The sequence below is a fragment of the Thalia democratica genome, chromosome 2 (genome assembly GCF_965202585.1).
Source record: "Thalia democratica chromosome 2, ktThaDemo2.hap1.1, whole genome shotgun sequence".
In the NCBI taxonomy this organism is placed as follows: Eukaryota; Metazoa; Chordata; class Thaliacea; order Salpida; family Salpidae; genus Thalia; species Thalia democratica.
In genome coordinates, this window is record NC_139166.1 from 85388122 (window position 1) to 85405358 (window position 17237).

The 17237-nt window shown below is 25.1% G+C and overlaps 1 protein-coding gene across 1 annotated transcript in view; it reads right to left on the reverse strand.

Annotated features, from left to right (window-relative positions):
* Positions 1–8059: 8059 nt before the first annotated feature.
* Positions 8060–17237, reverse strand: part of LOC145829572 (uncharacterized) — a 36370-nt gene continuing 27192 nt past the window's right edge. Inside the window, exons 13-22 of the mRNA XM_082937412.1 lie at positions 16557–16631; positions 15669–15848; positions 14452–14691; positions 12484–12647; positions 11541–11634; positions 11279–11338; positions 9972–10135; positions 9379–9472; positions 9092–9151; positions 8060–8177 (exon numbers count right to left, since the gene is read on the reverse strand). Coding sequence (XP_082793538.1) covers positions 8103–8177; positions 9092–9151; positions 9379–9472; positions 9972–10135; positions 11279–11338; positions 11541–11634; positions 12484–12647; positions 14452–14691; positions 15669–15848; positions 16557–16631 — 1206 coding nt within the window. The 3' untranslated portion in view covers positions 8060–8102. The remainder of the gene's footprint in view (positions 8178–9091; positions 9152–9378; positions 9473–9971; positions 10136–11278; positions 11339–11540; positions 11635–12483; positions 12648–14451; positions 14692–15668; positions 15849–16556; positions 16632–17237) is intronic.

Consider the following 17237-nt stretch of genomic DNA (forward strand, 5'->3'; position numbering starts at 1 on the left):
TAAGTGAGTTAATTTCTTTCGCCTCTTTCAATAATTTTATAATAATCTGAAATATCTTCTCTTGGCCAAAACCCTATTAGATAATTGTATTTTTCTGAGTCGCTTATGACGTTTTCATCGTACAGTTCCTCCTCGAAATAGTTTATGGTGTCTCGCGGGTTTCTTACAACGGTTAATCTTTTAAATTTTTTACTTAGTCTTTGTGCTCTAAGTGTATCGTTAAAATTATGGTTAGTATTATTTTGGCTGTTTTCATAATTATCGAAAAAATGTTCGCTTTTATGTTGCAAATCGCGATCGTAATAATCTGGCATCTGTTGTACTTTGTTTTGATTTAACCTAATATCTAGTTTTTTAATATCATTTTGTAATTTTACTAATTCCTCCTGCGCTTCTAACTTTTGGACCTCTAATAATTTTTGGTTGTACAATGATCGCGTAAGCGCAAGATCTTCCTGGGGATTAGTTGACGAAATAAAATTTTCCCCCTCACTTATAACCTTATGTGAGTCTAAATTGTTAGGACTTATGTTAGACTTTGCGCGAGTTTCTTCTGTTACGTTTTCATTTATACTGCGCTGCGAAAATTCCGGGTTATTATCGGACGGTGCATGGGCGTGGTCTCCATTGTTATTGTAACCTGTATTAGAGTTATCCATGTTAGACGATTTGTCCGTTTTGTCCTTGGACCGCAAAACTCGTTGAAGGGAAAGTTTCTTCGACTTGGAAGTTTTCCCGCGCGTTTGAGGCATTTATATTATTACTAAACTTCTGCTATTTTATACAACTTCAGTGTGATTAAGTAATTGTGCTTTAATAAGTATAAAGTGCAGTGACAAGATATAAAACACACTAACACGTTACAGATATCCGTTTGAAAGTCGTAGCAGCTTTGATCGTAGTAAACCTTTCCTGCGGCTTATAGTTGAGTTCCGCGCTGTTTCAAGGGCATAACAAAAAGCGAGCACTGTTTCTTAAACAACCGCTTATATATGCATTCGGAAAGAACACATATTCTCTCAATATTGGCTTTTTTATGGGAAAATGATTATTGTTATGCAACTTTAAATGATTTTTTATGAGAAAGCTTATCGCAGTTTTATTGTTTACGAAGATTCCGATGAGAAAGCTTAACGCAGTTTTGTTTTTTAATGATATTTTGTTATGCAACTTTAAATGATTTTTATGAGAAAGCTTATCGCACTTTTTATTGTTTACGAAAATTCCGATGAGAAAGCTTATCGCAGTTTTTATTGTTTACGAAAATTTCGATATTAATTCACACGGTTTAAAATTATAAAATAAATGCTTTGGTATTATGACAAAACAATTAAATAAATTTAGAAAGGAGAAAACCCGTCTTATGAAATTTTTATTGTGCATTGTACAGAAAGTTCTGTTACGGCTTTGTACTTCCATAAATTATACTTAAAATTGTTTTTTTTTTGTGTTATATAAAAGTTTTAAACCTAATTTATATATCATGATTTTCTATTTGTCTAAACTTTATCTTAGTTGCATTACTATTTACACGCGTTTTACTCTAATTAGCTCTTAAGTTTCTCCTGCTCTGTATTTTCTCTTTATCTAACCCAGACTAGCGAAAAACCACCGTCAGAAGCAATTTTCTTCTTACTTTTTTAGAAGAAAAAGGAGATATAAGCTTTTTACTAAAATGAAACAAACAAAATAATACAATAGCTGCAATTAGTTAATTTCTATTTTAAACAGAAAAAAAATTAATATAAACAAAACTTTTTTTGGTAATTATATTTTGATGATGGTAAGAGTCTAATTTTATGATCTAGTTTTTATTTTTATTTATATATTTTTTTTTTGATTGATTTTTGTTTATTATTTAAATTGTTCATTTTGAATTTTATAATTATTATTATTTCTTTTAAATTTTTTAAATTATTTATTTCATTTATTGAGACTTTTTTTATTAATTTTATCAATTTTTGTTTTGGACTTTTATTTAATGTATTTATTGTTTAATTTATTAATTTTTAATTTTGATAAATCTTAATTATTTGTTGATTTTTAAAAAAATATTTATAATTTAGTTAATTGATTTTTTATATTCTGACTTTTTTATTATTTATTGAAATCTAATTAACATTTAATTTTTTTATACTTAAAAATATTTTTTTTTACTTTCTATATATGTATTTTTTTATTTACTTATTTTTTTCATTATTTGATTTTTTTTTTTACTTAATATTTATTTATTCATATTTTTTATTTTTTATTGATTTGTTATTTTTTGTTTTTATTTTTTGTTATTTAGTTATTAAATTTTATAATTTAGATTTTTTTATTTTTTTGAATATTTTATAATTTTGTTTCGTATTTTTTATTATTAAGTTATAATTTTTTTTAATTCTGGTTTTTTTTATTTTTCGTTATTTAGCTATTAGATTTTATAATTCAGATTTTTTTATTTTTTTGAATTTTATATAATTTTGTTTCGTATTTTTATCATTTTGTTATAAATTTTTAATTCTGATTTTTATTTTTTTTTTTAATATTAAATAAAAAATTTGTGAAAAATAGTCTTCTCGTGCAATTTTGTCCCCTCGTGCAAAAATGTCCACGCGCAATTTTGACCCGTCCCTGGGAAGGAAACTAAACCCGTGCAAAATTGACCCTCCGTGCTAAATTGTCACTCGTGCAAAAATGACCCTTCGTGCAAAAGTGTCAGCGTGCAAAATTGTCTGCTCGTGCAAAAATATACCCTCGTGCAAAAGTGTCTTCGTGCAAAAGTGAGCATTCGTGCAACTTTGTCTACGTGCAATTTTATATTCGTGCAATTTTGTGCTCTCGTGCAAATTAGTCTTCGTGCAAAAGTATCTTCGTGCAATTTTGTGTTTTCGTGCAATTTTGTCCCCTCGTGCAATTTTGTACGCTCGCGCAATTTAGACACCTACCCCCTTTCTTTAGCTTGAATTTTTTTAACAAGGCGTCAGTGAAAAAATGGCTAAAACTAAAAACAGACTGCGCTTCGAATTTAATGGTCGGTTTTAATATAAATTGTTGAAATTTCCTATCTTTTTGTCTTTACCTTGAGTTAAATATTTGTTCTATTAAAATTATTCTAAAAGACGAAAATTGTATTTAAGTAATTTTCATGTGTTTTTTTTAACTATAAATTACAAATTAAATATTTTAATTACTATATAGAGGAGTTAAGTATCAAAATTTGAAACTCAGCTCGACTGCTTTTAAGTTTCGAAAACCTCATAAAATCAAAGACAATCTATCGGTATAAAATCACCTGTAGTGAAACTTTGCTTGGTTTAAATGCGTAAAGATCCAAGCTAAAAGAGATATTTTAATTAACTATTGAATGACAAAAATAAAACTCCTCAAAATTTTTTGTCCTAAGACCTGAAGCGAAAAGAACCTTTCGGTTATCGAGTCTCGCACCACGGATACCTTTTAAAGTGTTGTCCAGGACCAGCTTGGTCAACTTAAAATTAGAAGTATACCAACTATAAGAAACACAGCAGCTGAAATATAGCAACTTATTAAAACTATGAAATATTTTCAAACAGTTTCAAATTTAACTGTAACAAGCAATACAGAGTTATGAAAAATGTGTCTTTTAATTTATTAAATATGAGAGCCTTAAAGTTCACCAATTTCTAAAGCAAATTGATTAACCAATAAATAAACGTTTTCAATTTTTTGAAACAAAAAACCATTTTAAAAAACTTAATTAATTTTTTTCAATAAATTTTACTTCTTGAAGGTCAAGCAAGTAAGTTTAATCATGTGTAATTCTGCCTGTACGTATAGCAACCTACATTTGACAATCAAGAAATAAAAATTATTAACAGAAAAAAATCCCTTGATAAGAAAGAAAGAAAAATGTGAACGCTTACAACTATGGTCAATGGATTGGCGTGGAGAAAGACCTTTCGGTCATCGAGCCTCACACCATACATTTTATAACTTTTTTTGAGCAGTTTTAAATACAACAATAAGAAAAGAAATTTAAGATCAACAAAAAAATAATATTATTGTTAATTGACTGTTTTATTTTTTGAAGTATTATTGTTTAAATTAACTCAAAACGAAATTATTTTTAAAAGAAAAAATTGGTGTGCAATCTTTTTTATACTTATTTCTGCATTTTTTTTTCAAAATGTTCTTAGTGTCTTTCAGGTTTTTAAAAGTACAAGCTTTTGTCAATTTTCAAGTTATGATTAAGAGTTAAGAACTGTTTTAAGTAGCATAAAACTATTGGTAAGATACTGTAAGTCTCTTTAAAAGTGTTTTACAATAAACAAACTTTTAAATTATACAAAAAAAAAAGTGTATATTATAAAATTTGTCGTACCTAATCAAAGTTTCACTGTGTTATATTGATAAATTGTTTAAAAAATTAAAGATTTTTCCATCTTTTTAGTGATTTTTATGAAAGTTATAGTTTTTTCAATTGGTTTTTTTATAAATTCTCACATTTTAAGTTTTTTTTGTTTCTTAGTTCATTAAATTTCATGTCTTTTCGGCAACCCTGACTGAATTGTTCAGAATTCACTTCAGTATAACTTGCTTCTCAGAAGAATTCAGCCAAATACCACCATATTTTTTAGCATTGTTTACTAACTTTTATATATTGGCTTATTAAACGACAAAAAAGCGCTAAAAAAATTTGGTCTAAGTACATGGTGTAGGACAAAACCTTCGGCTATTAAGTCATACACCACATAAAATGTCTTGTCCAGGACTTAAAATATAGATAATTTTTGCTTAGTCTTGATTTGATCTGATTAACTTCATTAAAAAATTTGCTGCGCGTTTGCAAAGTGTTCTGACTTCAATCATAAATTACAACAAGAACAGTTAAAATAGTACCCAGTGAAAGTTTCCTTTATAAAAACAAAAATTGATTGTTATGTCGTTTGGAGAGAACACCCAAAACAGGTAATTAATTTTTACTTTTATATTTTAAATAGAATTTTATTGACTTTTGCTTAATTATAGAAAAAATCAATTTCTTTTTAATTTTTTGCAACAAAAAAGAATTCATCATCATAAATAAAACACTACAGCTTTTACTTAAAACTTAAGGCGACTTTTGTTTCTAATTGAGTTAAAGTAAAATTAAAGAGGTTAAAATGAAACTTTTAATTGCTGATCAATTATTTCTTACAGTTTTTGTAATTCCACTATGCATGTAAAAAAGAATAAAGTTATAATATATTACTGCTTAATTATATTTTCAAATCGACGATCGAAGAAACTCAAATACTTACTTCGTGAAAAAAATACAACAATCTTTATAAATTTTTACACAATTGTCGCTTCAACTAGTTTATCTTGATTACCTTTGAAACAGTTTATAAAAATATTTAGAATCAAAGTTAAAAAGATGTTAGTTGATTTTGTTCTTAATTTAGTACTATAATCGTTGCAAAATCAACAAAAAATTGTTCTTACTATTTGGTATATGTTCCTTGGTGTTTTTACTGAACGGGATTGCCAAAAGATTTTTGAAAAAAATTTTCCAGGTTTTTGATAGTAGAAGTTTTTATTAATTTTTAGTATATAGTTAAATTAAGGTAAAATTTTTTTTAAATAGTACAAAAGTATTAAAAAGATACTGTAAATCTACTGTAGAAGATTTTACAATAAATAAGTTTCTAAATTTTACAAAAAAAAAAAAAAACTGTATACTATAAATTTTCGTACCTAATCAAATTTTAACAGCTCTATATAAAAATATTGTTTAATAATTGAAGGATTTTTCTTATCAGTGAGTTTTATTGAAATTTGAAGGGTTTTTTTACAGAAGTTCTCAAATTCTTAGATTGTTAATTTAAATTAAAAAACTTTTGAACGTTTATAGAAGTTTAAAAAAAAACAATATAAATAAATAAAAATGATACATCAACAAATTTCAAATACAAACTACTGAAAAACAACAAGATTTGTTGTGAAAAACCATTCTTACAGAAGATTATTACCTTAAAGCATAGAAAGCTCTAAACAGTAAACTTTGGGTAGAACAAATTAGACAGAAGTTGACAAACATGTTGTTAAATGTAAGTTAAAAACAAAAACTAATCATGTATAACCTAAAGTCAAATATTTTCAGTTGTTCAAAAACATTACTTACTCTTCCAAAAACTATGTTTTTAGTTTATTTGTTCCTGAGTGATTTTTTTACAAACGAAAAAAAAAACATTGAAAAACTCGCAGTTTTATGTAAGATTTCAAACCAAAAAATTCAGAGATCTTTATGATAAAAACAGTTTAAGCATTAATAAAAGTTTTTAAGCTATATCACTTACTAAAGTATTAATTACTTAAACTAATCAAGCTTAGGTTATTGTTAAAATAACTCGAATTATTATTTACTGAATGTAACAACTTGTAAATCCTATATTCTCAAATTTAAGAATTTATTTTGTTTGGTAACCGTTACTAAAATGAAAACAAGAAATAATAAGTTAGTTTTCATTTGTAATATGTCACTCTCCTGCAAATTAACAGGCTTGCCACTCGTTTTTTCAAAAACATTTATAGGTTTTCAATTTTTTTCCAGGTTTTTAAAACTACACGTTTTTCGGTCTATTTTTAAGTTAAGTTTAAGGTAATAAACTTTGTTAAATAGTATAAAACATTGAAAAGATACTGTAAATCTAATTTAAATAAGTTTTTTTGAAAAAAAAAATTATGATGACAACATTTTTATTTTAATATGATAGATATTTTGGGTCAAATAGAAATTTTACTACTTTACATGTGAAAATTGTTAAAACTCCAGTTTTTTTAGTGATTTTTGTTCGAAATTTCTCAAATTCTAGTTTTTTTGCCTAAATTGTCAAATTCCAGGTAAAGTGGCATTCCTGAAATTAATGAAAGCTAACTAAATAGTATTTACTTGTAAACTATGTAACTTAAACTTCTTTGTAAACTTTTTTTTATGCTATGCATAAAAAGTGTTTATCGGGCTTCAATAAAATATCTTAGTCTAATTTTCTTTAATAATAATAAAAAAAGTGTCAAAATAACATTTGATAAGCAAATTAAATTATACTATGTTGTACTAAATTGTATAAACAGTCAGTCAAGGCTCGAAAAATAAACATGTAAATATGTTTAAAATACACCTTTAAGAAAAAAATATACGTTTTAAAGACTATCAAAAATATTGTTTTATTACAATATGTTCACGATTAAAATGAAACAAAATGTATACTCACTACATTTTTATTTAAAGCAAAAGATTTTTTTTCTATAGCTTTGTACGTAAACTTGCCTTTTTTGCTTAAATTGTAGTAAGTAAAAAAAAACACGGATAATTTTTTGTTGTATCTTCTTATGAACTTACGCTACTTTATAATGTAATTGACGGTTAGTAGTATTTTTTCAAGGTTTTTTTGAAGGAAAATTATGACAAATTAAAACCTTATTATTTCTTTCTAAAGATTTTTAATTTTAACCTTTTTTAACCTTTGTTGCCTTTCTTTAAGCAAAAAAATCTAACCAAGTAAGGTTGTATATTGTTTCATTCGTTCAAAAAAATTTAACGAAAAGGTATTAATAGGCCCAAAAATTACTAGAAATAGTATAAAATTACTTTACACGAAACATTTTTATTTGTTCCGAACAAAAATACAAAACATCTTTTTTTGCTTCAATTCTCTTTGTTTGGGGCTTGCAAGTATATGGTTTATTAACAGCACACTATAACTATCAGTTTATCCGAAGCTCAGAACTAATTAGTGTAATAAAATAAGGTTAAATTAACTTAAAATACATTTTTTTACTGTGTCTTTACATTTAAATTTTATTCACCACAATTTAAAAACGAATCCAAATGAAAGCCTAAAAGAATTGTTATAAAAGATGTAAGATTTAAAAGAAGTATTTTCAAAAATAGTGTGTTTTAAACATTTAAAAATTTTTAAAAGTACTCAAAGATTCAGCAGGTTAAAATGTAGCTGAAATAATATTAAGCAATTGAAAATAAAAACCATTTGTTTTCTCAAACAGCTAACAATACTTGCCTAAAAAATTTCTAACTAATTCAAAATTATTTACACCTTAATTTGATAAAATTTTATTTAAAATGTTCTCTACATTTTTCACTTTTTGTTTTGCATAATATTTTTCATTTCCAACATCTCTTGTTGTAGCTTCAAGAAATCACTCTTCAAATTCTAGAAAATAAAAATAATGTTAACCGAAACTATGACAAAATCGTTAAAAGCAAAAATTATTTTTTAATTTTCATACTTAATCAGACTTTTTAGTAACTTATACCATAATTTAAAACTAAAGCTGTATTTACTTTAAAGGAAATATATTTTACATTTTTTACTTTATAACCTTAAAATGTCTATAATTTTATCATTTCAAAGGTCTACCTAAGAGACTTTATATATATAAAACCATTCAAAAAAAAATTGATATTGAAACTTTTAAATGAACCTGGACATTTAAAAAAGAATATATATTTATTTCCAACTAAATAGAAACCTAAAATCCATTGAAAAATAAACAGCTAAACTTATAAATGTTTTTATGCATTTATAAAAAACAAAACTTAATGAAATTTATTTCAGGAAACTGATTGAATTATGTATATAAATAGATATAAAGTACTTATATATAAACTTTAGTCAACATTTTCTACACACAAATAATCATAAGTTGACAAATTGTGTTGTATATCTTGAATTTAAATAAAAAAACTGTGAAAATGAAACTATGAAATAAATAATAATACTGGTTTTTCAAGCCATTAAATTAAAGCTCATGTTACTATATTTTAATGTATATATTAGATGTTTGTGTTCACATTTATACTTTTTATCGTTTCAGATTTTTCATTGTTAATACAGTATTAAAACAGAAAGAGTTTTTCTTCACAGTTATAATTTTTAAGCATTATTTGTAATCTTATATACGGTTTCATCTTTGTAAAACAAAAAACACAAAACAATAAACTTAGAGCACAAAATATCAGTCAATTAACACGAAGTAAGACTGTTTAAAAATAGAAGTAAAAATAAAACTATAAAAGTAAGAAATTAAAATAAGTACAAACACCATTTTTATTAATTAAACTAACTTCATATTTAGATTCGCTTTCTTGAGAAAAGTTTAGTGGGTCCGCATAGTTCTTAGTTCTCTGTTTTTAAAATAAAATATGTTTCAAATAATCATGTTTACTTAAAAATGTCTTTCTATTGATATTTTGATATGTAATAAAACTTTTTGAAAGTAAAACATATAGAAAAAAAAAACAAATATTTAAAAAGTAATGTTGGGTTTAAGTCAACTGGTAAGTATTTATAAAAGTATGCATAAAAATTGTAAATAGTAAACTATAACATTATAATAAAAAACAAAACAAACATGATCTACTAGATATCTGTATTGATATTCATTTTTCAGCCATTTCTTAATGAAAGTGTCAATATTTTGTTGAGATGGTTTTTTGTTGTACACTCTGTAAATAAAGTTTTACTTAGAAATGCTCATATATGTAAATTTGTTGCCAACATTTCATTAAAATATAAAGAATTCTCAAAGTTTAAAACTAAGTGGTATAAATTATAGGCTCCTAAGTTTAAAGTTTATTTAACATGAAAATCTAAAATTTAGTTTGCAAGTAAACTTTTTTCCAGGTTTTCAGAATTACTTAAAGGTTTTAAGGGAAGAAGATTTTTGGTCTATTTTTAGTAGAAAATCATATTTAAGGTAAAATACTGTCTTAAATAGTAGAATAACATTGATAAAATACTTACTGTAAAGCTACATTAAATGTGTGTTTTTGTTTTTTTTTATAAATTAAAAAAATTTATTATGATAATTATTTTTCTTATTATAATTATATCTTTTTATACGTAAAATTAGTTTAAAAATGTTCCGTTTTTTCTTTTTAGGTTTTTCCAGGGTTCCAGGCTATTTGGTAACCCTACTATAGGTATAATTTAATAAAAACTCACGCATTAAAAAAGTGCTTGATGGCTTCAATAAGACCACGTTTATCAACCATATTAATAAAATCAACTTGTACAAAAAAATCAATCAATCTTCCCTGTTCAGCAAACAATTGTGTCAATTTCGATTTGTAACTTTTCCTCTGCTTTTGAGGAGACTGTACAATTACCTGTTAATGTAAATGCATTACTTTTGAAAATTGAATATTTATTAAACTAAGATTGTGTAGTATTTTAAAACTCTTATCTGTTACTTAGGCCATAAGAGGTAAGGGGCTTATAACAAGAAGATCTTTGACTTACCTAGCACTTTTGTATTACTGTATACATTTTAAAGTATAAAGGTACTTAGTTTTTGAAATGTAACGGATATCAAAAAAATATCACTTGAAAATTTTTATAGCTTGTTTTAACAAAAATTTAAACATTATTTTATTTTTAGTTTATTTCATCGCTCTGTGTTTTTTTACCTTCTTTGTATCTGCGAGCTGTTTTTCAGCAAAACGCGTTGTACAAAGTAAAACAAAAAAATGTGTGAGTTTTATCTCCTTGCAAGGATACCTCTCGCTTGTCTGCTTTTAAATAAAATAAACACTTCAAGTATCTAGTATCTTATAAAAGAATCTAACTAAAAAAGTCTTTTTCATTAAAGCTTCATCTTTTTCTGTAGTATTTAAGCAATCGTCTCAAACTTTCTTAGTCTTTCACTTAATTATAAACAATTTTGCTGTCAGTTTTTTTTTTTTTCTTTTTAATAAACATAAAAAAAACATTTTATTACTTTTAGTTTTAATATGGGTTGAATTTCAGTTTTATAACCAGATGATTCTTGTAATAAAAAAACTTAAGGATGACTGCTTAACAAAATAAGATGAGAGATTTTTAGTTTTTTTTTTTAACTTCAAAACCAATTCGGAAATAAAAAAAATATTTTACAAATAACTGTATCTGAAACTTTTAAGTAAGATGGAAGTTCTCCAAAGTTAATTAAACGTTATGTTTAATTTTTACAGTATTTTATAGGTTAGTCTTAGGTTTTAAGTAAGGTTAAACGAGTTAATTTTTGTAAAAAAGTTGCAACCCTCTATCTCTAGAAACTTAATTGTTTCTATTATATATAAGTTTAAGGTGTAAATTTTTTAAAATAAACATAGTTGAATTTTTTTTAGTCTACCAGTAAAATTCTAAATAGAACAATGAAGTATTTGGTTGAAAAAAAAAAAGTTCTTTTGATGTTAATGTTTTTATAGTGATTTTTTAGTAGAAAAGAAAATAATAATCAGTACTTTTAACAATTATTTTTTTGAACTTACTTTCTTATTAGATTTGTTTTCTCGAATTGTGCCAACAAAAATCTCGTTGTGGTATTTTGCCTAAAAATATAAGTAGAGTTATTACTTCAAGTATTACGAATTAAGCTATGTTGTAAATAATTGTATAAAAATAACATTTATTTGTAAAAAATTGCTTTGTAACTCATATGTCTCTTTTGTAAAACTTTTTTAATTTAAAAATATATAGTGTAAAATTTCTTGCTAAACAAATATCTAAATATATAGTACAACAAACTCATACATTTTCAATGAGAGTTCTGTATCTATCTTCATTTTCTAACCATTTCTTTTTTATTATTCCAAAATGCATCTTTTGTGGATCTTTTTGAAACATTCTTAAAACAAAATTTGCCAAGGTTAAAATATTACTTATTTTTTCACAAACTGAGGAAAAAGAGTTGTAATTCACTGAAAGGTTAAAAATATTTTTTTTTATCAACTCAGATAATTTCAGTTTTTTTATAAATGGCATACTTATAATTGCCTTTTTAATAGTTATGAAAAATAAATGTTTATTCTAATTAAGTACTTTAAGGATGTTTATTGTTTACATTAAGTTAGAACTATAGGACAGTCTACCTTGTTATTTACTAGTTGGTTTTGTTTTGTAAAGTACAACTTATGTTTTTAAGATTTTTTCAATTGCTTAACAACATTTAAAATAAATTTTCAGATAAGGAATCAAGGTGTTCATAGGTTACTCATAGAAGGCGATAAAAAGGTTTTACTAGTTCTCCGTTAAGGCCAAAAGAACTATTTTCATAGTTAGACCACACGAGTTAGTTAGTTAGTTAAAGTTATAATAGTAAATCAAATTTTCAACCAACTATCCTAGTTACCAATTAATTACAAACCAATTTAAAAAATATGTAACAGGTTTAAAGTTATATTGGATCAAATCGAAGAACCTAACAGGTTTCTCATGAAAGACCAAACTAAAAGGTCAAAAAAAAGTTTCCTTAAAATCACTTCTTAATGCACGGTTTTAAAAACATTAAGAGTTTCTGCAATTGTTACTTGGCCATACTTAAAAGAAAATTGCTCGTTTATATTTTTATAGTGTAAAAATTGAAGACCAACAACCATATTACAAAAGTAAACGAGCTGAGTAAATATAAAAACCATATACACTACAATACTTTATTTTGAAATGCTTGCTAAATACTTAAAATAGTAGTACTAACTTGTTGTAAAATTTAGTAATTGCGTAATCCAGACTATAATTTTCAATGAGATTTATAAAATCAATTTCTTCAAAAATTTTGATTAATTTATCTTCATCGTCGAACAACTGAGATATTTTAGATTTGTGGACACCTTTCTGTTTTCTTGGAGATTTTTTAGAAGCCTGTTGATCATTCATATTAAGTAATATTTATGTTAGTTTAATCTAGAATATCAACAGCTTAATTAACTACCTTTTCGAAATGTCCTTATGCAATTTACAGCGTTTGAAAAGTAATTATGAGCTAATAATCAGAAAAAACTTATTTAAAATTAGTAATTAAAAGTAATATAAAGAAAACTTAATATAAACATCATTTTGAGTGACTTGTTTGTTTTAAAACGAATTGCTGTACAACAACTATCTTCAACTACACTCATGGTTGCCACTGATCAGGCTGAGAAAAATTTCCTGACTTTTCCTGACTTTTTCCTGACTTTTTACCAAAATTTTCCTGACTTTTCTAAATCATACTCTTAAATAAAACTTATTCTTAAATACATAATCTAACACTTAAATTATATAAAGCTTTCAATCTAATTTTAATACAGGTTAAAAACAACAGTTTTTCGCTGAATTCTATAATTAAACTTCCAGTACATCACTTAAACCATCTGTGTATGATTGATGTACTTGCAATAAATAGCTCTATCAGCAAAATACTTGTATTATTACATTATAAACACAGCTTGTCTGAAAAAAGACACATTTTTTAGCTTTTCCTAGCATAAATGTATCTAGATAAACAATAGACATATAAGGAACTTTTACAATTAAAACCTTAAATCAATAAGGAGCTTTCACAACTCAAACCTTAAAACAATAACGAACTTTTACAGTTAAAACATTAAAACAATAAGAACTTAATCAAATACTGTTTTTTTAAATGTATGTACTAAAATTATTTTCTCCGTCTTTTTTTATTAGCACTTGAACCTCTTCATCTAATGAAGATATGGTTTCCTTCATCTGAACTGCATTCCACTTCATTTTCTTGGCAGTTAAAATTATTTGCCTCATTTTACTTAAATCGCTCTCATCTGCTGCCCCTACACTTGTTGAAGAGAATCTTTTCTCTAAATCAAGCCACAACTTGTGGGCTTCATTTATTTTGGCACTCATTTATTTTTACTTTCATTTATAAAATATTTCCTCTTATCATTTAGTATAAAATTTGTAACAAATAAATATACTCCTACTTACTTTAAAAACTTAAGTTACTCTTAAAAAAATACAATAATAAGTAAATTCAATCTTGGCATATACCTCTCTTATAAATTATTTTATAAATTTAAACAACTTTGAAAAATTATAAAGAGGTAAAGTATAGACATTAACTTGTTACATAAAGTACTAAACTAACTTCTTAGTTATAAAGAACACAACTATTTACTTCAACAAAAAACACTTTGATTCTAAAAATATGCTAGACAAACTTTTGTGTATATATCACAGTTTCACTATGGAAGTGTCCTTGCTACAGATCATCAATACTAAAAAGCTTACAAAATCTGCTTGTTCAAGTAGGGTACTTGTTCAATATGTTAATAGAAAATTTTTGCAGTTTTGTGAAGGATATATTACTAATTTATACCAGATGAAGGAATTGAAAAAAAAATTTAATATTTTTGTAAATTTCTAGGAAAATTTTGGATTTTTTTCTGACTTTAAAGGACTTTTAATTATTTTTTACCATTTGAAGGCTTTGGAAAACAAGAAATTTTGTAAATTTAAACGGACAAAATCTGATTTTTTTTTTTATTTTATCAAATTTCCTGACTTTTCCTGACTTTTTTTCAAAACCCCCCATTTTTTCCTGACTTTTGTCATTTTTTAAATTTTTTCCTGACTTTTCCTGATTTCCTGACTTTTCCTGACCGAGTGGCAACCCTGTACACTTTTGTTTATTTTATTTTAAAAGACTAACTTCTTTTTCGTACGTTATGTTGTCATCAGTAGAAATAACTTCTTCGTTGTAAACAACTTCTAAATTTTGTCCTTCACCAACAGCTTCAAAATTAACTTCATATTCTTTCAATTTTTCTTTGTATTTTTCAACCTCTCTCTTCAGCTTCATATTTTCTTCCGTGTGCTTTCTAACCGACTCTTTGTGCTTTCTAACCGACTCCTTGTGCTTGAGCTTTTCTTCGCAAAGTAAGTGGCCCATCTAATTAAGTTTACACATTTATTTACAATAATTGGCTAAAATAACATTTCAAGTAAGTACAGCTGGTTGAAAAAATTATTTTAACCAGTTGGATGATATGGCAAGATTGTAATTGCCAGTTTACTAGTTATAAATTATATATACATATATATACAACTTTCAAAAAGTTAACATTGAGTGAGCACCATAAGGTGTTTTATATTTACAAGTTGATTTTATTTTTGGAGTAAAATTTTTGTTTTTAAACTCTTTTTGCCGCTCAACAAAGTTCAATGTAAGTTCTGAGATGAGGGATCAAAATAAGAGTGTTCTAATGGTTCTTTATAAAAGATAAAAAAAAAATTGTACTAAAAGATTCTTTTTTTTGTAAAGATTTATGTTGTTTCAATTAGTCCATTGCTATTACTTTAATCATTAACTATTGAAATCTAATGAAAAGAAAAAATATAAAAAACCATTTTTTTTATTAATTTTTTCTTCTGTAAAATTTATAAACTTTTATATTTTGAGGAATCTTTTCTAGAAACTTATGGTTTTTAAATAAAAAATCAGATAAACTTTGAGTAATTTATTGAGTTTCCAAAATATTTAACAATGAAAAAGTAGCTGTCTTAAGTATTAAAAGTTGTTTTAAAACTAATTATTTAAAAACTTAAATTAATTTTCATGTTCCACATTAACTGACTTCTATTTCATACTCTTAGCTTTCAAATAATAGCTTTTATATCCCCTTTTAAAGTGTGTATATATAAAGGTAACCTTATGAAAAAAAACAACATGGTAAGTTTTAATTTTGTTATCTACAATTTAATTTATTTCTATAAGACGATATTGTCTTTCATATTTTTTTTCAAATATTTGACATTTTTATTAAGCGTCTTAAATTTTTGCTTAATATTTTTAAGTTAACTAGCTATTGTAGAATTTAAAAGTACCATAGAAAATTTAGATTGCTATTTATTAATATCATTTCAAACCTTAACAACTTGTCTTTTTGCATCAACAATTTTCTCATCTTTATCTGCAGAATTTTTCTTCAATTTGTTCAGTTCTTGGGTGATACTCATATTTTCCTTATCTTTCTCTGAAAGCAGCTCAATCAGTTCATCGAACCTTTTGTTTAAAGCAAAATATTTTTCCTTCCAATCTTCACCAACCTAAGATAAAATTGCTTTAACTAATTATTTTCTTTGTTACAAAAATATTGAGAAAATATAAAGTATGCTTCTTAAAATCAGCATAGGCTTGTTTCTTTTCAACCATGTAAAACATTCTAAACTTTTCTCTTATTTTGATAACCTTTTGTAAAAGTACGAAGTTTAAAACAAACACGACAAAACTGTTTCAAATAAAAATAATAAAGCAAGTAAAAGTGGTAAAAACTAAGTACAACTAATAAACAGATTTTTATCATAAAGTTTAAATTTTTATAAATATAAAGTATTAAAAGGTTTAACACTTAAAATATTATCAACATTTATTAAAAGAGAACAGGCAACTATTTTAGCAAGCCATTCAGATTTACTAAAAAATGTATTTCGCGGGAAAAAATTAAAGAATAACTTTGGGCGGACCAAATCTTAAAAAAAAATTACTATAAACTCCTTACGAGTAAAACTGCAAGAAATAATAATATAATATACACTACTGTATGCTAAAAAAAGTTAACACCACATTCCAAAATATTTTTCAATAAAAAGCTTTGTTTTATTTCATTTACACGACATATTTTAAATTGAAAAACATCGCGTGCTAGATGTTTTTCTTGGCGGACTTTGCCCACTTCTACATAGTCAATTATTTTCTCATGAATGTTTAACAGAGTTACTGGAAAAAATAATTAATTTCTATCAATAACAACTTACTATTGTGACATCATGATAACTTTCACTTTTATTTTGTGTTGTAGATGAGTTTTCATTTCCTTTTAGTTCGAAATTCTATAGAAATATTTAGAAATTCATAAAATAATTTAAAAAAATGTATATCTCTTCAAAAACTTTTTAATAAATTGTAAATGTGTATATATATATATATATAAAATAAGGTTAATGTTTAAACTTAAACACTTTCAACTGAGCCCACTTGAAGGGCTTTTAAATAATTTATTGAAATGGCGATTTTAAAAATTCTGGAACATTTGTTTCATAAAGCTTTAATTTTTCATAAAGCTTTAATCATCAGCCAGTTAAATTCAAAATGAAAAGCACTGTCCTAAACAAAGATACAAAAGTTATGCAAAAAAACAAAAAACAGTATGACGTAATATTGTACATTACAAATATTCAGTACAAAAATCGATCTACCTTCTAACTAATCAAACAACTAAAATTAACGAAAACAACAGTTAATTGACTATAAAATGCTTCAAAATTTGTTGTGTTTTAAGAGAAGCTTTTTTATATGTCGACATGACGATATAAATTCGCTCCTCTTATTTAAACAACCTTCCTTTTTTAACGCATACATAACGGCTGTTGATTCTTTTAAGCACAGCCTACAAACAGGGTTGTTACCATCTGCTATTGGCTGTGCTCTTTTTATCA